The 24,907-nt window shown below is 37.2% G+C and overlaps 5 protein-coding genes across 8 annotated transcripts; 1 reads left to right on the top strand and 4 right to left on the bottom strand.

The window, feature by feature from the left end:
• The first annotated feature begins 936 nt into the window (after positions 1 to 936).
• On the top strand, positions 937 to 6,071 carry LOC111497940 (oleoyl-acyl carrier protein thioesterase 1, chloroplastic-like). The gene is made up of 7 exons (XM_023148958.1): positions 937 to 1,354; positions 1,826 to 1,959; positions 2,072 to 2,185; positions 4,558 to 4,653; positions 4,916 to 5,003; positions 5,075 to 5,143; positions 5,499 to 6,071. The coding sequence occupies exons 1-7, from the start codon at positions 1,022 to 1,024 to the stop codon at positions 5,772 to 5,774; spliced, it is 1,110 nt and encodes a 369-aa protein (XP_023004726.1). The 5' UTR covers positions 937 to 1,021; the 3' UTR covers positions 5,775 to 6,071.
• Positions 6,072 to 6,516: 445 nt separating this feature from the next.
• On the bottom strand, positions 6,517 to 8,736 carry LOC111497995 (cell division control protein 45 homolog). The gene is made up of 2 exons (XM_023149036.1): positions 6,684 to 8,736; positions 6,517 to 6,640 (listed from the first exon to the last, which is right to left on the bottom strand). Exon 1 carries the CDS (start codon positions 8,496 to 8,498, stop codon positions 6,717 to 6,719), a length of 1,782 nt encoding a protein of 593 aa, XP_023004804.1. The 5' UTR covers positions 8,499 to 8,736; the 3' UTR covers positions 6,517 to 6,640; positions 6,684 to 6,716.
• A 614-nt stretch (positions 8,737 to 9,350) lies between these two features.
• On the bottom strand, positions 9,351 to 11,121 carry LOC111497996 (RPM1-interacting protein 4-like). Of its 3 annotated transcripts, XM_023149038.1 has the most exons (4): positions 10,778 to 11,120; positions 9,890 to 10,492; positions 9,750 to 9,788; positions 9,351 to 9,563 (listed from the first exon to the last, which is right to left on the bottom strand). In XM_023149038.1, the coding sequence occupies exons 1-3, from the start codon at positions 10,781 to 10,783 to the stop codon at positions 9,756 to 9,758; spliced, it is 642 nt and encodes a 213-aa protein (XP_023004806.1). In that variant the 5' UTR covers positions 10,784 to 11,120; the 3' UTR covers positions 9,351 to 9,563; positions 9,750 to 9,755. The 3 variants fall into 3 exon arrangements, with proteins under 3 accessions (XP_023004806.1, XP_023004807.1, XP_023004805.1); XM_023149039.1 differs by having other exon boundaries at positions 9,351 to 9,788; positions 9,890 to 10,489; positions 10,778 to 11,121; XM_023149037.1 differs by having other exon boundaries at positions 9,351 to 9,788; positions 10,778 to 11,119.
• Positions 11,122 to 12,218: 1,097 nt separating this feature from the next.
• On the bottom strand, positions 12,219 to 18,679 carry LOC111497728 (GPI transamidase component PIG-S). 2 transcript variants are annotated; one of them, XM_023148628.1, is made up of 14 exons: positions 18,550 to 18,679; positions 18,419 to 18,519; positions 17,625 to 18,324; positions 16,841 to 16,925; positions 16,613 to 16,702; positions 16,276 to 16,349; positions 15,113 to 15,197; positions 14,940 to 15,026; positions 14,729 to 14,859; positions 14,189 to 14,270; positions 14,035 to 14,082; positions 13,380 to 13,452; positions 13,159 to 13,262; positions 12,219 to 12,552 (listed from the first exon to the last, which is right to left on the bottom strand). In XM_023148628.1, the coding sequence occupies exons 1-14, from the start codon at positions 18,579 to 18,581 to the stop codon at positions 12,436 to 12,438; spliced, it is 1,809 nt and encodes a 602-aa protein (XP_023004396.1). In that variant the 5' UTR covers positions 18,582 to 18,679; the 3' UTR covers positions 12,219 to 12,435. The 2 variants fall into 2 exon arrangements, with proteins under 2 accessions (XP_023004396.1, XP_023004395.1); XM_023148627.1 differs by having other exon boundaries at positions 18,419 to 18,675.
• Positions 18,680 to 19,530: 851 nt separating this feature from the next.
• On the bottom strand, positions 19,531 to 24,278 carry LOC111497963 (ankyrin repeat and SAM domain-containing protein 6-like). Its single transcript, XM_023148988.1, has 6 exons — positions 24,002 to 24,278; positions 22,523 to 22,584; positions 22,156 to 22,421; positions 21,645 to 21,719; positions 21,481 to 21,543; positions 19,531 to 19,982 (listed from the first exon to the last, which is right to left on the bottom strand). The coding sequence occupies exons 1-6, from the start codon at positions 24,106 to 24,108 to the stop codon at positions 19,938 to 19,940; spliced, it is 618 nt and encodes a 205-aa protein (XP_023004756.1). The 5' UTR covers positions 24,109 to 24,278; the 3' UTR covers positions 19,531 to 19,937.
• Between the last annotated feature and the right edge of the window lie 629 nt (positions 24,279 to 24,907).

A 24,907-nucleotide genomic window follows, 5' to 3' on the forward strand; every position in this document is an offset into this window, starting at 1 on the left:
TGTTCTTCGAAAGCTCTCGAGATTTATTTAACTTGAAGCCCTAAAAAAAATAGTTCCAACTCGAGAATCCTCATTTAAATAGAGAAAAAGCAGTAAGAAATTTCTCCTTGTTAGCTAAACGAGGTTCAGGGACATTCTCGATTCCCCAAAATTAAAATGGGTTAAGATTCTCGGTAAGTTCAACTACAAAAGCTACTCTCAGTCTCCGTAACAAGTCATTTCCGTGATTTTCTGACCTAGTCGTCTCGTCGTATACGGGAAGATAGAGCAACAGGGCAAAAACACAGACTCTAAATGACATGGTACTGTAATGGACCTGGATGTTAATTTAATGTCGACTATGAAGAATTCTACATCCATTGAGCCAACGATGGAGGAGAGTACGACGAAACCTGAGAATCAATCCTGGACCAACTTAGATGCAACAACTGCCCTCTAAGACATGGTAGAAGTATTTGCATAATCGACAGCCTTATGGACTAAGAAAGTTGCAGCGTGGCCGTTCAGAAAAGGACCAAGCGAGTTCTATGTAGAGATGTCAATGTATGACGGTCTGCTCGTTGCACTGTCTCTCGTCCCTGATAGTGTGATGCTTCTTCTTCCTTGACGCCCCTCCACGGTGGACTTGTGACTATGAAGGTGAGCTCGTATTTAGCTATTTTTATAATGAAACGTGTAGATCGAGTAAGATATGAACCCGACCTAATAGATATTTTAAAATTTTAGAAAGCAAAGTAGACCAACGGCTTAGGAAGGAAATTTAACATATTGCGGCTTACAGTTGGCTGCTCGACGTCACTACAACCAACCAGAATTCAGAATAATAGCAATTTCGTAATTTCGACAAAATCAGAAGGGTATTATCGTACTTTCACCATCTCCTCGGTACCATCGACATCGCTCAGTATTTCCACAAAAAACCAGCCCGAAATCAAGGAGAGAGAGAGAGAGAGAGAGAGAATTTTAGAGAGAGAAACTGTTCAACCTCCAGTTCCACTCCTTCCTTTATCCTCTCTCAGCTATGTTGAAGGTCCCTTGCAATGTGACTGACCAAATCCATGTTCTTTCCCAATGTAGACTCCTTGCACCTCCTACACGCCTCTTCTCCTCCTTCCGCCGCCGGAATTTCGCCTCCGTATGTTCTCCGGTGACCAAAACTCCGGTTGTGGCTGCTGTTGTCTCCGATAGAGGTGAAGCCAGCGTTCTGAGTGGTTCTAGTAGCTTGGCGGATCGGCTTCGGCTCGGAAGCTTGGCAGAAGACGGATTTTCTTATAAGGAGAAATTCATAGTGCGGTGTTACGAGGTTGGAATCAACAAGACCGCTACTGTTGAAACTATTGCTAATCTGTTGCAGGTAAATTTGTCGGAATTGTTTCGATTTTGGTCACTTTCATCTGATTTCTTACTCTCTGGATCTATTACATGTTACTCATGCCTCAGTTGATTAGCTCATTTATTAGTCGGATTTCGTTGCTTCATTAATTGGAATGTTCTATTGATGTTTTTGAGGAACATGAACGGTCGTGCTGCATGTTTACTTGTTCAACTTTTTGCCACTTGGTTATCTTTATTTTTCTCTGCTTTATTCCTTTCCGTAGTTTTTTCGGCATTTCATGGATGCACGTGTTCTTTTCTTCCAAAAACTCAAACGGACAAAATCCTCTCATCTCTCCCATGTGCATTCACATGCGTCTTTCTTAATTCTATTTTCTCTTTTAGAATCTCACTCAGACTGTATCATTATTGCATCAAGTTCAATAATAATAACTCAAAGATCTCACACTATAAATGAATAGAGTTTGCCTATGATGAATTCTTCGTGCAGGAGGTTGGTTGCAACCATGCTCAGAGTGTTGGATTTTCCACAGATGGTTTCGCCACAACCCCCACCATGAGGAAATTACATCTCATATGGGTAACAGCACGCATGCACATTGAAATTTACAAGTACCCTGCGTGGTGAGTCTCTTCTTCTATAGTTGTTTTGAGTTTGACTTTCAAATTCTTTTTATTTTGAATTTCCCTTATTTACTAATACTAATACTAATTTACATATTGTCATTTGGCGTAGGAGTGATGTGGTTGAAATTGAGACATGGTGTCAAGGGGAAGGGAGAATCGGAACTAGACGAGATTGGATACTTAAAGATTATGCAAATGGTCAGGTTATAGGAAGAGCAACAAGGTGCATAATTGACAATTTTTCTATTATTAATTTCTAAGAAAAGCAAAACACTGCAGGAGTTACGAACATCCTTCTCATTCCAAAATCAGTTATGCATACAATATATATGCATGAACTGCTATCCCTATCTGTTTTCTGGATTATTTATTCTTTAAATTGTTGCTTTCTAGAATTTTACTGATACTTTATTGAAATTGCAGTCTGTTGCATACCTAAAAATTTTGGTTCATGTTCGTAGTCTCTCAGGATGAATGAGTGCAACTGGAAATTGAGAAGTATTCTATGTTGTATTTACTGTTTTAGAAATAAAATTGTGTGTCCATGCTGTTGGAGAGTTCTAACCTTACGCCATCCTCGAAAGATTGGAAAGATATGTAGCTAATGATTAGGGTGTGCTTCAGCAAGTTTAGATATGAGCACTTTCCAAGCCTTGATGTTTATCTTTTTCGTCGTACTTATTGTCCAAGCTCATTATAGTTACTGTTGATGGAAATTATCCTACACGTTTATCATTAAGGATGAAGGAGAATTTTAATTGTTGGGCCTGCTAATTTTTGGTTTGGTTAAACATTGTCTAAATCAAGGTACCACAGTCTTTATTCATGTCAAAATCAATTCTTAACTTTGTAAGCAGAGCTTCAGATACTTTTATACTTAAGTGTATATAATTGTTTAGCCTTGATATAATAGCCGTTGGAAGTGATCCACTTGAGGAAAGACGAAAAAATGATAGAATTCCACTAAAGTTTACCTCTAGCTCTTCGCTGCTGTTGGGAGATGCTGAATCTGGCCTTGACCATGTAAACACTAGTAATCACCAGGGATAAAGCAAGTTTTACCCCTATTTATGCACAATTGTTCTAGCTCTTGTTGTGGTTGCCATAGCCCAATAAAAAAATCCTGGTCTGATAATGAGTTGCATGGTGTCGTATCCAGTTGTATGAGATGGACTTGTTAAAAATAATCATCGCATATGAACACACATACCGTATGTGTTCTTTTCTCCACTCTTAGGAATAAACTTCTAGCCAGTAAAAGCCCAAATTACGAGCAGTCTATTTTATTTATGGGAAATCTTGTGCAGTACACTCCCACTGGTCTAAATAACACACTAATTTTTCAAATTTCTCAAGTTCAAGAGTGTACGAGAGAACATGCTGTTTAGTCCTCATTTTGCATATACTCTATTATAATAACAACCCAATAGTATGCTGCATGCTAGGTAGGCAAGGGTACAAGTTCATTTCTCCAGGTCAGTCTCGTGTTACTTCAATGTCCAAATTTTGGGATATGGAGGCGTAAATATAGTTTTCCAGTGTCTAGCAACCCTTTATGTCTCACAATGATACTTATGGCATGTAGTGCTAAATCATCATTGGTTGGATATCACATCAACATTTAAGTCATAGTGGTGGTGGCACAAAATAATTAAAATCAAGATCGTAACTCTGAGGACGTAGCTAGGACTGTGTAAATTTCAAGAACTAAGTGGCATCAAATTTTAGGGACTAAATTTGTAATTTTACAAGAATAAAATAATTACAGGATTCTTGGGAAGAAACATGCCGAAAGCCTGATCTTACATTCTATCCTCAACTTTTTGTTCCCTATCTTTCAACATTTTATTGTTCGATCTAACTTCCATCATTTTGGCTCCAGATTCTTCTCTATAGAGATACTTTTGTCCTGAAAATGAAAAAGTATAAATCTTGTCGAAGTATTGGAACGTCTATAGAATTGACTGAATTTAGAGGAGGATACTTTTGGCCTATATTTACAACACCAACATTGTACAGTTGAAAGAAGACAGTAGACTATATGGGCACTCAGTCTAATCTATGGTGGCTGCCTATTTAGGTTCTAGTGTCCTACAAGTATTTTTGACAATCTAAGACGTATCTTCACAAGCCTTTGGTCATCCAAAACCCTTCCTAAAGAGCTACATCTTAACACTTAGATGACACTTTAAGCTGATAAGAAACTCATATAATGAGTAGTGGAGTGTAAATCATCACTGAAGTGTCTTTTGTCTTTTAAAGTTCTATTTTTTAATCAATTTTCACCATATCACCTCCGAATTCATCTTTCTAGAGATGATTTTGCCCTGAAAATAAACAATAAAATTTTGTCTCAAGCCTACATTTAGAACCTCAATTTTTACAGCTGAGGAAAGCTGACAATCCAACTTTCTTATTCATATTTGCCCTTAAATTACCTCTTCGGGAGAATTGCACTTTTTTGTGTCACCAATACTATTCTGCTTGTCCTCAAGTACAACTATGCTCATTCTTGTTCTTTTTCGTACTGTCATTTTGTGCATTACTGGACGTTGTTTGTATTCTACCTGATGGCTTTCTTGTTAATGTTTTTAGTAAGTGGGTGATGATGAACCAAGACACTAGACGGCTTCAGAAAGTTAGCGATGATGTTCGTGATGAATATTTGGTTTATTGTCCACAAGAGCTCAGGTAGGTGCCTTTCTCCTCCAATACTATCGTTAAGTAAAAATTGCTATGCATGTCTGTCTTGCAACATGACATGGTTAGGTTAATTAGAATGGAGTTAATGCATGTTAGCCTAGTACTAATTAGTCATTACTTTCTTTTATCCTAAAATTCACAAACTCTTCTTACCTTATAAATCCATAATTATTTAGTGAGGCATTCTATGGAAAACCCTTCTAAAGAAAATCACTTGTATGATAATCGGCTTTCTATTGCTTTTGTCCAGGCTAGCTTTTCATGAGGAGAATAGTAGTAGCCTGAAGAAAATTCCGAAACTGGAAGACCCTGGTCACTATTCCAGAATTGGACTAATGGTAAGATTGTAAAGACATTAGGTTCAAACTTTTACCATTCTTCCAGGTTTTGAAAGTGCTTTTTATTTCAGCCTAGGAGAGCAGATTTGGACATGAATCAGCATGTCAATAACGTCACCTACATTGGATGGGTTCTGGAGGTTCGTACACTTGTTCCAATTTTCTCAATTTCTTTTTCTTTTCTGCTGCAGTGCAAAAATAATCCCCCAAAAGTTCTGATCCTTCTCTTTAGAATTCCTTAAAATACTACAATGGTCAGGAGTAATGGTTTTCTTTATGGTGATAAAACATAAGGTTACACAATCCTTATCAGGACAGTATTTTAAACTGTCTTAAGAAAATAGTGAACTAGCACAGACATATCTATATACGACATAACATGGAGACCACAACACGATTTCATATCATAGTCTATCTGCTTAATAGTTGATTTGATTCATGAGATTCCATAGTGACTTAATAATATCATGATATATGATGATGACTCTATGACAGAGTATGCCTCAAGAAATCATCAACAGCCATGAACTTCAGACAATCACATTAGACTACAGACGAGAATGCCAACAAGACGATGTAGTGGATTCTCTTACGAGCGTGGAGGAAGTCGAGAACGGCAGCAAAACAGTTTCAGAGCTTAGTGGAACAAATGGTTACATTTCCAGTGACAAACAAGACGACCGTCAGTTTCTGCATTTACTAAGATTATCAAGCGATGGACTCGAAATCAACCGAGGGCGCACCCAGTGGAGAAAGAAACAACAGAGATGAGGGTAATGTACTGTTCTTATCCATATGATGTTGTATTTGGGATCCCATTTTTGCTTTCTTTTTTCCACTAACACTATCATTTCCTCTCAAATTTTGCTATTGAGTTCTTGTCAACTGTTGGTACACTGTAGTAAATGTTGAGTGTGGAGTCAGTCTAGAATCAGTCTCTAATAGAGTCAGCAAGTTGAATGTATGTGATTTTGATAGAACAATATCTCAAACACATTAGAACTTATTTTTCTTCCCCCCTTGAAAAGTCTCTTTTTGTGTTGTGATGTGAGAATTTGTTTGTTAGCAGGCTACAAGAACCAAGGATCTGCAGCCTTTCTGAGACTATTAATGTTTAAACCATTAATTTTTCTCGGTTGGTTCTTTGGATCGATTTTGATCCTATGAACCAACCAAAATATCTCCATTATGATGTGTCTAGCAACTTACCTTGTCATGTTCGTTTTCGTCACACTTATGATATGGTACCTCTTGAGACTGAGATCTCTTTTGCCACTAGTACAATCATTTCTCACGAGGTTGAAGCAAAGCCAAATTCTATCCCACTAATCTGGCTAATCTCTCTAGTGAAATGTCTTGGGTGTGTGCATTCTACTAGATGCTACTGAATCTAATAAGTTAAAATCAAGATAAATAAAAAAGGTGGATGTCGGGATGATTAAATCATCCCGACATCCACCTTTTTTATTTGAGTACAAGCTCTATAGTTGACATCAATAGGACCGGATAATCATGTTTGACCAAAGTCTCCATGCAAAACTAAAGTGCAATAACCTTGCAAAGATGAAGTTACATAAAGGCTAACTTGTATCACTACAATAGATGTTAAGATGTGGGGGTCATTATAATTCATCTAATTGATCTAGCAAGGCACATCAGTTCTTGAAATCTTCTTCACAGATATGCCATAGAAATGGAAATAAACAACATACGTTAGAGCTTCTCAGTCAATCTGACCATGAATGAGTTAACTGAAGTTGCATCAAGAAGAATCCACGAGGATTCAAACATCTCGTGGAAAAACTCCGCGCTGATTTCCTCCGCAGCGTTTCGAAACGCTCTCCCAAATGCATTGCCTCGAAACGCCCCAAGCCGAGGCTTCCCGCAAACACCAATGATCAATACTTTGTTCAGCTCTTGAGACACACAAGCACATAGCAATGGCTTCATTCTAGCTCCTTTCTCTCGCAAAGCATCCATTATGAAGTAGCAGAACTTAGTGAGTGCTTGAGGATAGCCCAGAAATTTGGTGTCCACAGAATCTTCAAGCTTCACCCAACGAAACTTCCTCCCACTTCTTATACAACCACTCTTTGTAATTGCAGAGCTCCCCTGTCTAAGAACTGACCTCTGGACCTTGATCGCCTGCTGCATTCCATCCTTGAGCTTATCAAGATTGCTCAATGACAATGCATCATAAGCCACTCCAAACTTCTTGGAAGCACTAGACCCATCTGATTTCACAAAGGACTCAAGCAATGCAGTGACCCCATATACCACATCTGCTGCTGACACTTTTGAGCTATAACCATGTAACCTCAAGAAACTTCTGTAGTAGAAATCGTTTAGGCCGTATTCGGGCAGGTATCGCTCGAATTCGTCCTTCATTTTTCGTTTCACTTCGAGATTCATGTATTGGAACTTTTGTTGGCAATCCACAAGAGCAAACCCCATGCGTGCTAGAAGCAATTTGAGCTTCTTCATTCCATTGTCACTCCATGTCTTTAACTTGGTAGCAATGTATGAAGAACACAGCATTGAATCAAACAAACTCCACTCCTGCAAGAGCATTAATCTTGGTTCATCATCATAAGTGATTCTTGATGCCTCAGGAGCTCGGATCTTGGTGCCATCCTTAAGTGTAACAGAGTTTACAGCATTCAAGTTCCCTGAACCGTTTATGTGTTGTTCAAGCTCCATAACCCCAGCTTGGTACCTCTCATCCGTTAATCTTTCATGAACAAACTGATCAGTTAACGACACACAAGCCAGCCATAATAATTCGTTTGTGTTCTTCCTCAATGAATGAGACAGATCATACATCAAACACCCTGAAGGCCTACCATGGAAGGTACCCATATAATAGTATCCTCTTTTCAATTTCCTGAAAATCTGAACAGGATCATCCTCATTTTCCTTATCAACTCTCCTCCGTTTCCTCGATCCACCTCGATCTTCTTCGTCACTTTCGCTATCATTATCATCGTCACTATCCAATTCCTCATCAATCTCATCATCGCTGTTCAAATCGCTCGCATTCGCCAATGCAGAGACATCAAAATCATAAGCTAAGTCAGCCTGGAGCTCGTCGTCTTTCGTGTAAAGAACAACCACTTGCTCATTCTGATCGCTCAGATTATGAAGATGAATTGGACGATGACTATCAACAACGAACACATGAGCAGCCGGACCTAAACTCAAAACCTTCCTAAGATCTCGATGGCATCCCCAATTAATCAAGAGGATCGAAATCGGATCGGCAGATGACGAACTCAAACTAGGACCAGCATGTTTATGGATTTCTTGAAAAGAAGACACGGGATAACAAGCGTATCGAATCGAATCAGATTCAAGAACTTGAAAAATAATTTTCAAGGCACAGAGCGAGTCAACATCAGAAGTGGAAGGAAAAATAAGGAGAGGAGACAAAGAAGAAGCCGTCACAGATTCACGAAGTTTAGCATAAAACGATTCAACTCGTTGTTCCCTCACCATAATCCCTTCAATCGAACATCCAGAAACAAACAGAAACAAAATTTAACTGCAGAACTACAAAATCCAGACAACAGTTTCAAAATCGCATCGAATACTAACCGAATCAGTTTCTTGAAGAGATTGGAAGATGAAATTGAAATATACTTGAAAGTGGAAGAGAGAAAAAGAGAGGGATTTGAAGATTGAGATTTAGAAATGGTTCGAAAGTTTCAAAAGATCGAAGCTTCGGCTTTGTCTTTCTAAATCAAAATGGTTTAAATTTTTTTCGGCTACCGCGAAAATTTGGCGCTTAACATTGAAATGAAGAACCGGAGGAGAAATGTTCCTCTACATTCCTTCTCATTTTAACAATCATTGGACGGTGACGATGGGATCCTCTTTCTTGGTAAAGTTCGAACCGGAGGAGAAATGTTCCTCGACATTCGTTCTCATTTTAACAATAATTGGACGGTGGCGATGGGATCGTCGTTCTTGGTAAAGTTCGAACCGGATATTTTAAAATCGTTTTTTTTACATAATTGTAATTTTAAAAAATAAATAATTTCACAACATTAGAGTTTTATTCTATATTTTTAATGTGTAATGGAGTAAATTTAGAAATTCAATTTTGAAGCACTATTGTCAATTAATTAATTATCATGTTATATAATTATTATTTTATACTATTATATAATTTATATGTTAAACTTAATTAATTTAAATTGTAATATTACTTCATTTCTTACATGAAAAGGCAATAATAGTTGCAAATGAGTATAACACAAGACATAAATAATAATAATAATAATAAGTGTATTTTTTTTCAAAATTTTGAAACTTATATTTGCTTACATGAGCCAAAAAAGAAAAAAGAAAAAAGAAAAAGGAAATTTATATATAAAAATAAATACAAAAAAGCCCACACAGTTCATAAACAGAGCCCAGTCTGCACAGTAAAAGCCCACGAAGTCTATAAACTGAGCCCACGGTAAAAGCCCATAGTTCATAAACAGAGCCCAATATGCACAGTAAAGCCCACACAGTTCATAAACAGAGCCCAGTCTGCACAGTAAAAGCCCACGCAGTCTATAAATAGAGCCCACAGTAAAAGCCCATAGATCATAACACAGAGCCCAATCTGCAAAGTAAAAGCCCACGCAGTCTATAAACAGAGCCCACAGTAAAAGCCCATAGATCATAAACAGAGCCCAATATGTACAGTAAAAGCCCACACAGTTCATAAACAGAGCCCACAGTAAAAGCCCACATAGTTCAAACTTATTTACTTAGCCATGGAAAGCAGCGGCATCCCTGACACCAAAAATTAGGGGGGAAAATATTTTAATTTTCGGTATTTTTTATTTACTTTCTTTTTATAATTTACAAAAAAAAAAAATTAATTAATTAAATACCTTGGCGCTGTTGTCGGCTTTTGGGTTTTTAAGATTGTTGTACGGCGAAGAAGAATGCGGCTGCCGCGGCGGCGTTCCCGGCCCCAACTTCTCCTTCCGAACTTCACCAAATATGTGAGTAAAACCGTCCGCCGACGCCGGATTGTTCACATCCCACGACCCAAATTTCGGCACCGCCGTCCCTTCCGCCTGAAGCGGCTTCGTTCTAGATTTCCCGCGATTTCCATAGCCACCATCGGAGCCCTTGTTCTCCACCATTGGGCTCTCTCTTCCCGACGGCTTTGCCTGGCGGTGGAGAGGCGAGCGGTCGATGCTATACTCTGTTCCACTCTGTCTTCGGCTGGGATTTTCACGGTGGGCAGGGGAGCTGCCGTATTCACGGCTCTGCCTCCTCTCGTGGGTCGTGGGTATCGGCGCCGGAGCTGGAGAATCGTCCTTTTTGGGTGTGTTGTCGGCGGCGAACATTTCTGGATATTCCTCAGGATCGTTGGGGTTTCTGATTGGTCCGCCGCCTCTGCCCTTTCTGGCCTTGTCGAAGAACACTGTGTATGGAACATTCCCTTCACTTTCCCAGTTCCCAAAAGCTGGAACATGTGGCCGCTGCTGTTCCAACAAAACACATTTTACAAATCAAAACTACACAAACTTTGAATGAATCATCAAGAAAGTTTGACAAAAGTCAACAGGTGAGATCGAAGAACAGAGAAAGAACAGAGAAAGAACAGAGAAACTCCATCGCATCGCACATAATTTCCAGATTTAAGTTAATACCCACAATATCAAATCATAGAAACTTTCAAATTTTCTTTTCCTTTTTCATTTTCTCAGCAACCAAGCAAACAGAACCGGAAAAATCGAAGAACAAGAAGAAGAAATAGAATAGCTCACCGCCATGGAAGAAGAACAGAGGGATGGGAAAGACGAAGATGTGGGGGGTTTTGGGTTTGATTTTGTGGTTCAATCAAGAATTTCTCGGAAGGGTTTTTAGAGAGAGAATTTTGGGGTTTTTAGAGAGAGAATTTGGGGTTTCTAGGGAGGGAAGATGATCGGCCATGGATTGGCGGCATTGGTGAGGTTTGACTACTACTCTTCTTTCTATCTCTCTGGCTTTGTAAGTAGCATTTGAAAAGTCTTCGTTTCTTCTGTTATTAAAGTCCCCCACGTGGCTTTTACCCGGTCGCCGGGTTTGATATTGGCACCTCCCGTTTTTACTACTTCCACGCCTTTCTTCCGTTCTCCATTACTCGTTTGCTCGACTCGGCGTGGACCGAGTAACCTTGACTTGGCTTTCAATTGAAAATCTAACCTCCGTTCTTGAATATGACTGTTCCCCCATGTTGAGAAAGCTCCAATCAATTGGATTTTCTTAATCCTCCCTTCCCAAAAGCGAAAGGAAGAACGTGAAATTCTTTTTCCTTACTTCCGCAGGGACTAGGAGATTTGTAAAAGGATCTTAGAGTGTCTAGGGTTGGGCCAGGAGGGTTTCTTAATGCCTTCTTTTTTCTTCTAATCGTGAGTATTTTACAAAGACTTGTCATGGTAAGGAAGGTTTTAAAACGTGTTTGCTAGAGAGAGGTTTTCATGCACTTATAAGGGATGCTTCGTTCCCCTCTCCAACCGATACCAATGTGGGATCTCAAAAACCCACCCCCTTGGGAGCCAGCATCCTCGCTGGCATACCTCCACTAATAGATACCAATGCGCGCTTGATAAGGAGAAGTTTTCACTCTTATAAGGGATGCTTCGTCGAGTCTAAAGCTAAGTAGAGTTTCGAAATAAAGAATTTACATTTGTGACTTCCTATGACCTTTATATATAAATAGAATCAATCAAAATAATTTACGATTATGAATTGATATGTAAGTAGTAAGTAGTTCATCAAGTGACAACCATGTTAATAAAGTTCGTTTTGAAATAACCAGAATTTACATTTGTGGTTTGCTACGACCCATGTTAGCTTGCCTAGTCTATATTAGACTTGGCTAGTGGGCCAAACAAATTTATATAACCACTTAGTTCTTAGTTAGCTCATGCAAGGGAAGGATAAAAATGACCTGTAATAGTCAAGATCTCCGCTAGCAAATATTGTCCTTTATGGACTTTTCCCTTTGAGCTTCTCCTCAAAATTTTTAAAACGCGTTTCTAAAGTCCCTTTTCGAGCTTCCACTCAAAGTTTTAAAACATGCCTGCTAGAGAGAGATTCTCACACCCTTGTAAAAAATGTTTCGTTCACTTTCCTTGTGAAATCTCATAGAAACTTTTAAAATTCATGAATTAGGTATAAGAATACCTTGAAGTTGAGACCCAGAGAACCATTGTCAACAATGGATTTCATTCAACAAAATTCTGATACTAAAATAAATAACAAAGATTTTTACAATATCAACCTTCGTGTTAGACATAAAAACTACGAATGTTATTGAAGATATGCCACAAATATTATCAATGTCTACTTGTTTACCTCTAAACTTGACAAGCCTTCCTTAAGTTACAAGGGAAAATGTAAGAACCGATTAAGCAAACACAAATTCACTATGATTAAGCTCTCAGCTTTGGTTTGGTTTGGCCAAAAAAGCCAAATACTTCTTGTGTTCTTGCTTGTATCTTTTCCATTCTCTCAGTGCAGCCAAAATTACATGCAAAGCAACTGGCAAGAAGAAAGGCTGTCCAAAGAAAAGCAGGCATCATAACAACGGGGTTCCAAAATATCGCTTCATTTTTATGAACTTTACGTCTTCTAAATCAATAATAATGTTCAATTCCTGTGGTTAAACGGCACAAATGTAGTATTCATGAAAGTATACATACAGCTTTTTACATTGCAGTCTATTGAGAAGTATATTTTACTTGAGCAAATTAAAGCAGTTAATAGCTTGCTGAGAAGTTTAATTTCTCCCAACCAATACCAAGATGATTAATTAATTATAAATTGTGTCCATGTAATCAAGCATTATATCTATAACATATTGAACTCTGAAAAGTTTAAATACATCCTTAAACTTTAACCTATACTTCTACTTAGTTCATACCATTTAGACTATTATACAAATTTTGGTTGAATTATCATGTCAACATTCCCATAATATAGAGTCTAGAGATTAAATAGAAAGTATAACCTGAAGTTTGGGACGTAATAAAAAAAAATTAAGTTCAGAAACAACAACAACATGATGCTCAAACGAGATAGACTAAATTCATAATTTAACCTAACATGAATTATAGATTCAAATATATTATAAACATAAGTGCATAGGCAGTGATGATCTCACCGAGTAGACAGCAAAGCAGTGCTCAAATGAAAAATAGCTGACTGACATTATTGATGGGTGAAAGAACGCATCTTCTGCCAGTGATCTTGCTTGCCTGGAAGAGACTGATAAAGAAGAGGAACTCAGTTCAGGATTTTAATTAATTCCATCAGAATGACAGTTAAAAAATTCTATTCGAGCTTCAGATACTAAATGTCAGAGAGTTTAGAGAAGGATCATACTGGCTGCAGCATCAAAAACTCCCAGGGAGGCATTTCTTTGGGCCAAGTTTGCAGCCTTAAGAGAATATTTTACCTGATTGAGACACGTAGGGATTAAAGCCTCATGTTAGACCACGAAATGTAGATAGTAGATAAAAAGGACCATGTCTAAAATAAATGTGGAGGAAAACGTGGAGGCCATTGAATTCTGTCCCGAAAAAGCCGAGCAAATGGGCACTGGAGGAAAATGTGGCTCTGAGATTCATTACAACCCTTACACAAACGCACCAGCTGGGGGAGATAGCCATGAGGGGTATTTGGTTATAAATAGAGGACGTGAAAAAGGAGGACCTTGATTTCATTGGTTTAGCACTTGAGTGATCTCAAGAGAGGGAGGGTCCAAGTTCCTCAAATTACTTGGTTTATCTTGTAGATCTTTACCTTTTCTATTTAAATATCATTTTGGTTCTGTTTGGATTCTATCACACTACTAGAAAAGCATTTCAGAAAGTGATTTCAGGAAGGTTGTCGCTCAGACTACCAACAGAACAAAATTTGGACAATGACATAGAAAGCCCAATCTCTAAGAGATAAGTAAAAGAATTGAGCACAAGTAAACCAATAAATCTAGAAAAGAGAAACGTTGAAAAGATTTCCAAACAAGATATAGCAGTACCTGTTTTCCAATCTCATCCAGGATAATCATTCTCGGCAATGATTGAACCTGCACAATAAAGTAACTCAAAACTTGACCAAGAAAGGGACCAAAAACCATTTTCCCATTAGCCAATAGATCCGACTTTGAACTAAACCAAGCATTCAATACGTACCAATCTGGAAAGAGATCCAAGGGATGAAGCACAAGAATGAAGATTAAAACATGAATGCTGCCTTGACAGAAAATCAATTTCCCTACAAGATGGATCAACCATATCAATGGCTTCATTTGACATAAAAAAATATTGTGGACTACATATATATGGACAATATTATTTCATTTGTTATGCAAGGCTAAAAAATTCAAAAAAGTTTCAAGAGGTCAGTTTGTGTGCATTGGAAAAACTTGAACTCCGATAACAAAATATAGTTAGTTTGCAACAAAAATATGATATCAGAATATCACCATCAAGGGCCCAAATAATGCAATTATTGAGATAATAGCTGACAAATTCAATATAAAAAATGGGTCAAAACATAGTTTTGATCCCTAAGTTCACCCTTGTTTTCAAACTGGTCCTTAAAATTTAAAAGTTTTACAGTAGTAACAGAAGAAGAAAATAAGTCGCCTTTTCATCAACAGTTTTGATGGCAAGGATTGAACCTAAAACTTATTAGAACCTAAAAGGTGACTAAACAGATCTTTTGCTCACCATTTTGTAAAGCCTTTCTCGCTAGTTAAAATATTGAATGTGCCCGATAGACCAACATGTTGAGGATCGGACTTCAGACCAAAAAGCTGCCGAAACTGCCCCAGGAACACTTCAACAATTTTCTCCAACTCCTGTTCCAGAATATGAATGATCAATCAACAGAAAATTAGATAGAATACCAAAAGTTTGTAACATAATATCAACATCTTACCGGATAAGAAATCATTTGCCTATGGTGTTGCTTGCTTTTACGGTCTAGGCAGCCTTTAGGGTTCCAAACAATTACGCCTCCCCACATCTGCAAGATGCCATCGTTTTTACTTAAATTTTAAAAGTTCAACAGTGGAAATCATATATACTTAAACGTGAAAAATATTGTCATACAGGAGATATAAACCCATTTGTTTCTGAAATATGGCCATCGGGAAGCTGTAAAAGAAGGGGGCACTCCCTTGCTGATGGTATATATCTGACAAAAAGAAAATTAACAATGAAACAAAACTTGATTAGGATGTACCAATAATAATGGGCAGAAACAGAACTTCAATTTTTTTACCACAAAACTCACATAAATTGAAAGTACTTTCAAGCTACTTCCAAGTTAATCAAATATGCCATAAGATGCAAAAAAATAACATAGATTATCCTTAATTGATTTTTATTTTTAAAATATTGAAGCCACTAATATATTCCTTCAACTATTCAAACCAACAATAACCTGTATCACTAAATGAAAATGAAATATATCTTCGCAAGATAGAAATTGCCTTCAAGAAGAAAATAAAAAACTAGTCTGATAGAACCTAAACAGAATTAGAAGAGATAAAAGCTACAAGATAACCCAAGTATTTGAGGTACCTGGAATTTTCCTCTCTTGATTAAACTTTTTTTTTTTTTAATAAGAAACCGAGCTTTCATTAAGAGAAATGAAAGAGTATACCAGAGCATACAAAAAACAGGCCCACGAACAAAATCCCAAAGCAATTACAAGAATGGACCGTCTCTCAAGTATACCAACTCAAGCCTACAATCGTCGAAACAATTCTCTAATTTCTTCCTTTACCACTTCCTCTATTTATAACCAAATATTATAGCAAAACTCCCCGTCTAATTATTAATATGCCCTAATTCCACCTTAAAGGCATTCTTATCATAGTCATTTATAGCCAATTTGATAGGGCTATTGTTTCCCTCAAGTGCTACTGACAGAAAATACAACCTACTTTCCCACTAAACTTCCTCCAACTCATTTAAAGTAACTAAGTTACAATCAACACAAAACGCTCTAAACAAGTTGAAATCATAAATAACTACTTAGAGAGACATCCCAATCTTTATCCAACGCCTCTAGCATTCTGACAAATACTTGATTACCAGAGGCCAAAAAGAAAACTAATTGGTTTCCAAGTTATCAGACAAGTAATGTTTATATAATAGTGCAGACTCGAGGGATGGTGAACCTTCTCAACATCTCTTACTAGAGTCTAAAATTTCTTAAAAATTTTATTTAAAAAAAGAAGAAGAATGATACGAGTTAAAGATTGTACATCACAAAATGCAATATCTTTGACCTCCCGCCTGCTGCAATAGAAGTATCCAAATGCCACTCGTTTGAATTCACCTATTAGATTTTAAGAAATAAGACAATATGTTAAAAAAATAAAAATTAAATCAAAAGTAGAATTAGACCAAAGTCCTAGAACTCTTAACTGGATGAAGTGTGAACAAATGGCCTAACCGTGTGTAGTGTATGAAACAGACAAAGCAAGTAAACAAAATAGAGACAGATGATAACTAAAATGTTGACCCTGGTAGCAGGAGGGATTAAGTCACCTACAAATATCTAGGAATTCATAAAATTATAAATTTAAAGAATATACGTACAAAAAAGGGAAGATCTTTAGTATTGAAGATGTAGCTCTCCTGCTCGTCATCCCAGTAAGAAAAGGAGGAAGTTGGCGTATGATATAAAACCTGGTCAGTGATCAGCAATTGGATTAGTTGAATGCCTTTAAATGTATTTTCAAGGTTTCTGGAAGACGATGAATGAACTGAAAAAAAAAAAGATAGTAAATGAAGTGACTATAAAGCATTCAATGGGAAACATCACACCTGACTCTCGACCGAGACATTTGCTACAGGTGCTAATTCCTTGATTAAAGGTTTCAATAGAACTTCATCTACTGTCTGAAAGTCCCTACAAAACAACAGAGAATCATAATAGATAGACTGCAAAAACAATGTTCAAAAGTTTAGAATAATTCAGTATGTAATTGTTAATGGCAGAAATTATAAATATCTTAAGCAGTCTCTGATATTAGATCAATTAAGTCTCTGATATTAGAATTTTTATAAGTTGAGACTAAAAATAACTTTTAAGTGTTTGGGAGGGGAGATTGGTGAGGTTTGAGAGTGTATGCATCTTCATGTTTCTCTGCCTTCCCAAACCCCACCGCTTCGCTAGCAAATATGTCCTCTTTGAATTTTCCTTTTTGGGGTTCCTCTCAAGGCTTTTAAAATGTGTTTGCTAGGGAGAGGTTTCCACACCCTTATAAAGAATGTTTCGTTCCCCTCTCCAATCGATATGGGATCGCACATTTACCATTAAAACTTCTAAGTTGGAATGGACTGTAATCATCAAGAAGTCAATTCAAAATCATTATACAAGCTATAGTTTTCTCAGGTTTAACACAGAATCAAGTTGCAATCTGCATAGACGCCGCTAAGGCCATCTGAAATGTTCCTCAAGAACCGTGAGCAAAAATTGGCAAAATTCTTACAATCTAATCAGAGTTACTATTCAACACTGAAGCCATTCCAAAAACCATAACCATAACAGGCCTAAAGAGTAACTTCAATGTGATACTGCAAGAAGGTAGTAAAGAGAGCCACATACCAGTCATATATCCAATCATCTGGATCTGCATTCAACAAATTAAAAGAAAGAAAAATCTTTCCATCAGCACCAACAGGCATGAACTCGCCAGGAATTAATCCCTCCTCCCTTCCACCATTACCAAACAACTTCACAAAAATTTCCGCTATTTTCGGTATTGCTTCCATCTCCGAAATCCTCCCAACAATCCAAGCATGGCGATATTTTCCGATGGTGACCTCCACATTCTCGTCCCTGTTCATCACCACTACACTATAACCTCTCCCACCAGAAGCTGACCTCGAACAACCTCCCAGAGCAACCTCCAAGAAATCATCGGCACTATCATCGCCATTTTCCAAAGAAACAGCAAAATCAGAAGCACTGAGAGCTCCACACCGCCACGTACACGAGGATGCGTCAGTGCGTGTCTGTGAGCAATCAGAACCCGACTCTATAACCACAGAGACAGCGTAGTTGTTGTTGCAACTGCCACAAAGTGAAGATTTAGAAGACAATTCAGTAATCTCATCGAGGATAGACGATTTTAGCTTCTCGGCTGAGACTCGAGGGGCAATGGAATCAAATCCAACATAAATGACCCGGAAACTACAAGGAAATTGCAATGGTGTGGATTCTAATTGAGAAGAGAGGGCATCTATGTCCATGAACGGAAGTGGCGCGCGGTAGATTTCGACGGATTTCCATAGAAATGGAAGACCTGCAAAAGAAAAAAAAAAAAAAAAAACCAATGAATCATAAACTCCATGAGATAGTAACAATCACATCTGCTCGAACAGAGAGAGAGAGAGGACCTAAGAGGAAAGAGGAGAAAACGGAGATGGTAAGAATTAGACGCTTGAAGCCAGGCTTAGTTTTCCGCATGGTATTGGGGTCGAAAGCGGGCTGTTCAAGTCGTGCATCCGATAATCCGGAGTGGGCTAGTGGCGGGTTCGAAGGTTCTGAGATTTCCGCCATTGCTGAATCAGACGGAAGCTCGGGGGATTCAGTGGGGCACCCAATTCATAGAAGCTTTGTTGTTGGAAATCAACTATTTCCTCTCAATAACGGGGGGCGAATAATCCTATCAATTTTCACTTTAAATTTTAATTTTGGTTTCATATCAATTTTTCATTCCATCATTTATTTGACGAGAAATTTGCAATCTTGGCCAATTAAAAAATACTAATTTAATAAATAATTAAAAAAAAAATGAGCTCAAGTGACTCTTATTACTTCCAAGGCTGGGAACCAAGAAGCTTAGCCACTACTTCACCCAGAATAAAAAAAAGTCGGTGATTATCAAACATGGTCTAAATTAATTATAAAAGTCGGTTTTTTAACTAGTTTTGCTAACGGTGTTTTTTTTATGCTAAAATGCATCAATCCCACTTTTAATTGAAATGCAGCAATCTCCACTATTAGTTCCCGCTCTCCAATCTCAATAGATTGGTTAATGATGCACGTGCAAGTATGATGGATAAATCAATCCAAGTAGCAAAAAAATGCTCGAATATTTAGTTTCGGTTATCCCTAATCTCCATATATGTCAAGTTTGGTTGATCATCAAAAACAATGGCATCAAAAATTTGTTAGAAAACCCGTTCGGCGTTCGGGAGTAAGATAGAAAAACTAGAGAAAGTAAAGAAATAGAGCGGAGTCGAACTTGATCTTTGAAGTTTCGACCCTCTAAAGTCCATAAAAATCCATAATTTTAAATAAATAAAGGAACAATTTTGGTTCTTCTAACTTTGTCAAAATTGACTAAACAACGATGAAAAAAAAAACATTATTTTAAAATTTTATGAAGAAAAGTTACCAATAACTCAACAATAGAGACCAATTTAGAGTGAAATTAAAAGTACAAAAAATAAATTTAGACATCGAGTAGTATGATACAACGAAAAGGAAATAAAATTCGAAGTACAAATATCAAAATGACTAGTTTTTAACATTTCAAATTGCCTAAAAACTCTGCAGTGCTGCTTATAACAAGTATGGAATATTGAAACACTGAAAGGCACCACAAAAGCAGGAGAGACCTCAATACCTCAAACGCTGATGGGCATGGAAAGTGAGTCAAAAGAGAGTTGCTCTCAGCTGAGCCGCTATATATATATATACTGAATCCCATATTTCTATCCATAGCTAAACATTTTTAAGGTCCTTCACCATCAAGCAGCGAAAAAATGGAAGCCAAAGAAAAAAGTGAAAAGAGGAAACCAGAGTTACAATGGCCGACGGCCCCTACTTGTTCTTCACAGTAGTATCACAGCTGGTATAATAAAATAAAACACTGGCGAACAGGAGTTTACTCCACTCACTTTCCATGGTTCAGACTCTTGATTCCAATGCCAACAGGATCTTCTTTCTTGGTCCCTGAAATCAGAGCTGATAACTTAAGTACGAGGTTCGTGATTCCAAGCATTAAATGAATAAACGAGGGAACAAAATGATAACAAACAAGACGGGAGTTGCGCTACTTTATTGAATCTGCTAAGGTATTGAGAATCGTTGACATTGACAAGAATTCTTTTTATTTCTAAGTTCTCTCTCATGAAGGGGTTTAATGAATCTTCTGTCCTTTTACAGAAAACTTAAAAGATTCTTCCACAAATCTTATACGCAGTCTGGAAGAAAGACCTTGACTAAGGCGAGTTTCGAACTTCAAATAGCTATGTTAGTTCCACTCTGTTCTTGGTAAAACTCCATAATAGAATATGCACTGCAGCACTAGAGTACACAGTTAGCAAGGTGAGAGAACTAGCCTGCATTGGTTGAGTTTACACGTAAACTGTGAGGTCTCACATCAGTTGAGGAGAACGAAGCATTTTTTATAAAGGCGTGAAAACCTCTCCCTAGAAGACGCGTTATAGAAACCTTGAAGGGAAACCTGAAAGGGAAAGCCCAAAGAGGACAATATCTGCTACTGGTAGGCTTGGACTGTTACAAATGGTATTAGAGCCAGGCACTAGGCGATGTGTCAACGAAGAGGTTGAGCCCCAAAGGGGGTGGACACAAGGGAGTGTGCCAATAAGGTTGGGCCCCAAAGAGGACAATATCTGCTAGCGGTGGGCTTGGAGCCTTACATAGACTCCCTTGCTATTAGTTTTGATTGGATAACAACTGACCAAATACTTTATTTTCTAAAGGCCACACCCATCCTGTTATTACTCGTGATAGGTTCAAATATTAGAATTCAAATAATAATGTTGCTTAAGAAACATAAATAGCTCACTCTTGTCATCTGATACAAGAGAGCATTTGGAACAATTTTTTTTCAAGGTGATTGCCTTTTATCTATGCCTCTCCAAATTGGTGCACGTTTTGTGAGTACGCCACATAGACCCAAGACCACATGTTCCACACTTGCTCCTTTGCATCTTTCTTTTAAAAGGAAATTCTTCAATCATTTGGTTGGTCAATTCCTTTTCCGCTCGATGCATAACTACTTCCTTGCCTTACACTCTAAGGCAATCCATTTAAGAAAGAAAAGCACCCATGGTTGAATTTTGTCGAGCGTTCCTTTGGATTACTAGGAATGAGAGTGATCAAAGGATTTTTGCAAGCAAGGAGTAACCTTTTGGTCGCCTAATGGATATCATTATTCACTTAGTTTTGTTTTGTGTAAATTGTTAGCTCTATTTCACTCTTATTAAATGTCTCTTCCGTCCAATTAGAGAAGTCTCTTATAACTTCCTTCTCCCTCCTCTTTTGTAATTTCATACGTCAATGGTGTTGTTTCTTATAAAATATATGCTAAACGGTAAATAGTGAGATCAAATAAGCTACATATCTACGCAAGTAGCAAAGATAAAAGATGGCCAAAAACATATATAATAAAAAAACTTATTAAAACAAGGTCTTGCAAGTTTACCATTGGTACTCCTAAAGCCTTGAGATCTTCGTCACCCATGTGTACAAGCGCTGTCATATCAACCTATATGAAAGATGTTCAAAGTTGTAATTAGTTCAGGGAAGCTAAGCTGAAAGCTTGAAAGCAAGGAGCTTACACTCCTTGAAAACACAAGATTTTCATACCTCCTCAGCTTGAAATGTGATGGAATATTTTTCAAGGCCCAAGGACTGCAGGAAGTCATCCACTGACGTATCACTCTGCATCAAAAGTCATGTTAATCAAGAAAAGACAAATTATAGAAAACAAAACGTCAGACTTTCAATTGTTCGCATGGTAACTCAGCCCATCAACTGTAACATAAGGTCGGTAATTCCAAGTCTGATTACTACAACTCGATTAAATTTTAATTCAACTAAAAATGTAGAGACATAACATGCATTTGGCTGGACGTCTCTGCAATTCATTAGCAAAGCAGCAAAAGGGATTAAGAAATATGTAGACTGTACCAGATGCACTAACTCGATTAAACGTTCAAAGAAATTATTTTCACAGATAAGAAAGTTTTCCAGATACAAAAATTGAATGCTAAAGTGACCAACCTCTATCGTGCGTTTGACAGAAAGCATATTTTCTGATAAAAACTTTAAAAAGATAACAAACAAAAAATAAATAAGAGAAATGGAAGTTTCTTGCCTTCTGAGCATCCTTTTTCCTAGTAGCAGGGTTGGCTACAACTTTTTGAGTGGTTGAAGGGCGAACTTCAACAGAATCATTTTTCCTGGTCGGTTTTGAAACATCCAATTTTAGTTTTGGTGGATCGCTATTCACAGCTTGAGGCTTCATTGTGCCAGACAACTTTTCACGTAGGTCACGAACTCCTGAAAAGGATGAATTTCCACTTTGCTGTTGACTTCTCTTTTGGAGCTTCAAGCGAAGATCTCGAGCACCAACTTTGCGATCTTTAAAGCCAATAGAACATAATCAAGAGCTTATAAAGTGGATTAGACCCATCTAACCAAAAGGGTTTTAGACGTGTGATACAATTACACCCAATTCGTACTTGAAGTTTGTGGTTCATCATTCTCGTAGAGATCATGCTCCCACTTGTCATCTTGTCTTTGCCTGGAATGTACATGGTATCGGCATGATATAATGAATACAGAGCACTCAACAAATAATAACATGTAGACCATTAACTGTCCAGCTAACAAGAGAATCAAATATTCTCACAAAAAGGTATATGAATATTGACGGCCATCCACATCATTAAGACAACTTCAGAAAACCAAAAGCCTAAACTTATAAAAAAAAATCAGTTACAAATTCCTATCTCAATTAAATTATGAAAGCAACAAGACAACATGCGTCTAAAAATCAACGAAAGAAAGCACACTCGTAAGCACCAAATACAAGAAAAGCTTCAACAATCTTCAAACGCTGTATAAAATAATCTATGCTAGTATCAATCAAATTAGTTTCCAGCATGGTAAGTCCACTATCATTATATGTAAAGAATGAGTACCGATGCTCAAGCATGATCTTGAAGGTCACTTTTTCTTGGATGGAAAATGAGGCTTTCATTGAGAAGCTAGAATACTATAAGAGAATGACTGTTCCTAGAGAACTAGAGGAGCAAATTTAAAACTGAAAAGAAAATTTAATAAACCGGGAACCGGTTTTATTGGTATGGTTAAAATGTGTTGGTCGATTCTACTATACATAAGTTAAAACTGTGAATATCTTTGTTGTGTTAGATTTTCTTGTCTTAATTGGTTTTTTATTTGGTTGCACACTGCACCCAAGTTTCTTTTTGTTTGAGCAGTCAGTTCAACTTTCAAGGAAAGCCCATTTTCATTCAGTTTTTTCCCCTCCTGAATCAGTATTGTTTTAGCCAAAAAAAACCGAGATACCCGAACCACTTACACCCTAGAGAAGCACCAAATAAGCATAAAAGCCTAACCATTCAAGATCTTTGACAAATAATATATGCTAGATCCACGAAGTTAGTTCTCGGCATTGCCAAAATCCAATTGCACATTAAAGCTATATAACAAATGTGTAACAAAGCTTTTGCATATAATCTTGGAACTCCTGCTTGGATAGAAAACAAGACTTAAGCTAGGAAACCACATAAAGTCATGAAGCCAAACCAACAAGCACAGAAACATAACAAATACACCAAAGAAGATTGATGGCTTAATGTAACCAAACAGTCCTCACTGCGTTCCATCGAAGTTGTAACAGCTGAAGGTGCTCTAAATACATACAATCTACAAGATTCCAAACACAACTCGAACAAGAAGAACAGCAAAGTTACACCCAAAATAGGCAACACCTTCAGTCTAAGTAAAATCGCAAAAACCAGAAAGTTCAACCAATGATAAACTCCACGACCAAAATGTCTTAGCTCGCGACTCCACCATAGTACAAAAATTTAAGAGTAACACAAACAACAGTAAAAATTCCCAAAAACAATTACTACCTACATCTCAAAAATTGCCCAAAAATCCAAACAGATAGGAAAAAAAAGACAACGAACCTCTTCCCAGTAATCGGCCGCCGGCGGGCAGAAAGGTCAGAGGAATTTCCATTGAGGCGGTCCTTTATAGACCTATGAGTGTCGGCATCCAATCGATCAGCATACATCTTTAGAACTAAACGAGAGACGCAAAAACTCAACCCTAACCCTAAATCCTGTTCCGAGAGCAAAATCTGCAAGTGTGCTCGTACAAAATTCAAGAATGAATCGGAGGCTGAAGAAATCGAAAGAACAGGAGAACCGCAGATCGTCTCCAAAATCTTTTGCCTTTTTAACCTCTCTTCTTAATTTCACGTTGAATCAACTTTTAATACCAATTTATATATTATTAAGAATGAAAAATAAAAAAGAAAATTGAAATTGAAGGTATAATCTTCCTTTTAATTTGGATACAAACTATTAACTAAATCTTTATTAAAATATATAATTAACTAAATTTTTATTAAAATATATTTTCTTCAAATATCTTAATAATTATTCTTATAATAAATTAATAATTAAAAAAAATCTCAAACTTTCTCATTTATTTGGAAAAAATAATATTTTTTTTCAATTATATCTTCTAAATTTCTAAAAAAAATTATAATAAATAGAAAATGCTTTAAATATATATATATATATATATTTTTTTTTTTTTTTTTTTTTTTTATGGTTATTATATTAATAAGTTTCAAAATATACTAATTAATACCTTAGTTTTAAATAAATCTCGAAATGTTTTGGCTTTTACCTACCACGCACCAAATAATCCCTTATTCATGAGCGATATACTAGACACAACATAAAATCTTGCTCGGATCAGCTACAACTTGAGATGTATGAAAATTTCGCTGATAGATTCCAACCAGTGTCATCCTCTATCCACCGCGCGCATTCCGACCTGCTACAGGCACTTCGGACTCAGCA

This window comes from Cucurbita maxima, unplaced genomic scaffold (genome assembly GCF_002738345.1).
Source record: "Cucurbita maxima cultivar Rimu unplaced genomic scaffold, Cmax_1.0 Cma_Scf00024, whole genome shotgun sequence".
NCBI classification, from domain to species: Eukaryota; Viridiplantae; Streptophyta; class Magnoliopsida; order Cucurbitales; family Cucurbitaceae; genus Cucurbita; species Cucurbita maxima.

What these genes read in the sequence shown, in the direction of transcription:
- LOC111497963 (XM_023148988.1), bottom strand. Translation starts at nt 24,108, where the DNA reads ATGTATGCTGATCGATTGGATGCCGACACTCATAGGTCTATAAAGGAC. An exon ending in CGGCCGATTACTGGGAAGAG is followed by an intron (nt 22,585 to 24,001) that starts GTTCGTTGTCTT and finishes TGTACATTCCAG; the next exon opens with GCAAAGACAAGATGACAAGT. An exon ending in GGAAAAAGGATGCTCAGAAG is followed by an intron (nt 21,720 to 22,155) that starts GCAAGAAACTTC and finishes CTTTTGATGCAG; the next exon opens with AGTGATACGTCAGTGGATGA.
- LOC111497728 (XM_023148627.1), bottom strand. Translation starts at nt 18,581, where the DNA reads ATGGCGGAAATCTCAGAACCTTCGAACCCGCCACTAGCCCACTCCGGA. An exon ending in CTAAAGATCTTCCCTTTTTT is followed by an intron (nt 16,350 to 16,612) that starts GTACGTATATTC and finishes AAAATCTAATAG; the next exon opens with GTGAATTCAAACGAGTGGCA. An exon ending in ACTGCTTTGCTGTCTACTCG is followed by an intron (nt 12,553 to 13,158) that starts GTGAGATCATCA and finishes TTCTTTGGACAG; the next exon opens with CCTTTCTTCTTGCCAGTTGC.
- LOC111497995 (XM_023149036.1), bottom strand. Translation starts at nt 8,498, where the DNA reads ATGGTGAGGGAACAACGAGTTGAATCGTTTTATGCTAAACTTCGTGAA.
- LOC111497940 (XM_023148958.1), top strand. Translation starts at nt 1,022, where the DNA reads ATGTTGAAGGTCCCTTGCAATGTGACTGACCAAATCCATGTTCTTTCC. An exon ending in ATTTACAAGTACCCTGCGTG is followed by an intron (nt 1,960 to 2,071) that starts GTGAGTCTCTTC and finishes CATTTGGCGTAG; the next exon opens with GAGTGATGTGGTTGAAATTG. An exon ending in ATTCCAGAATTGGACTAATG is followed by an intron (nt 5,004 to 5,074) that starts GTAAGATTGTAA and finishes TTTTTATTTCAG; the next exon opens with CCTAGGAGAGCAGATTTGGA.
- LOC111497996 (XM_023149038.1), bottom strand. An exon ending in AAGCCGACAACAGCGCCAAG is followed by an intron (nt 9,789 to 9,889) that starts GTATTTAATTAA and finishes TTTTGGTGTCAG; the next exon opens with GGATGCCGCTGCTTTCCATG.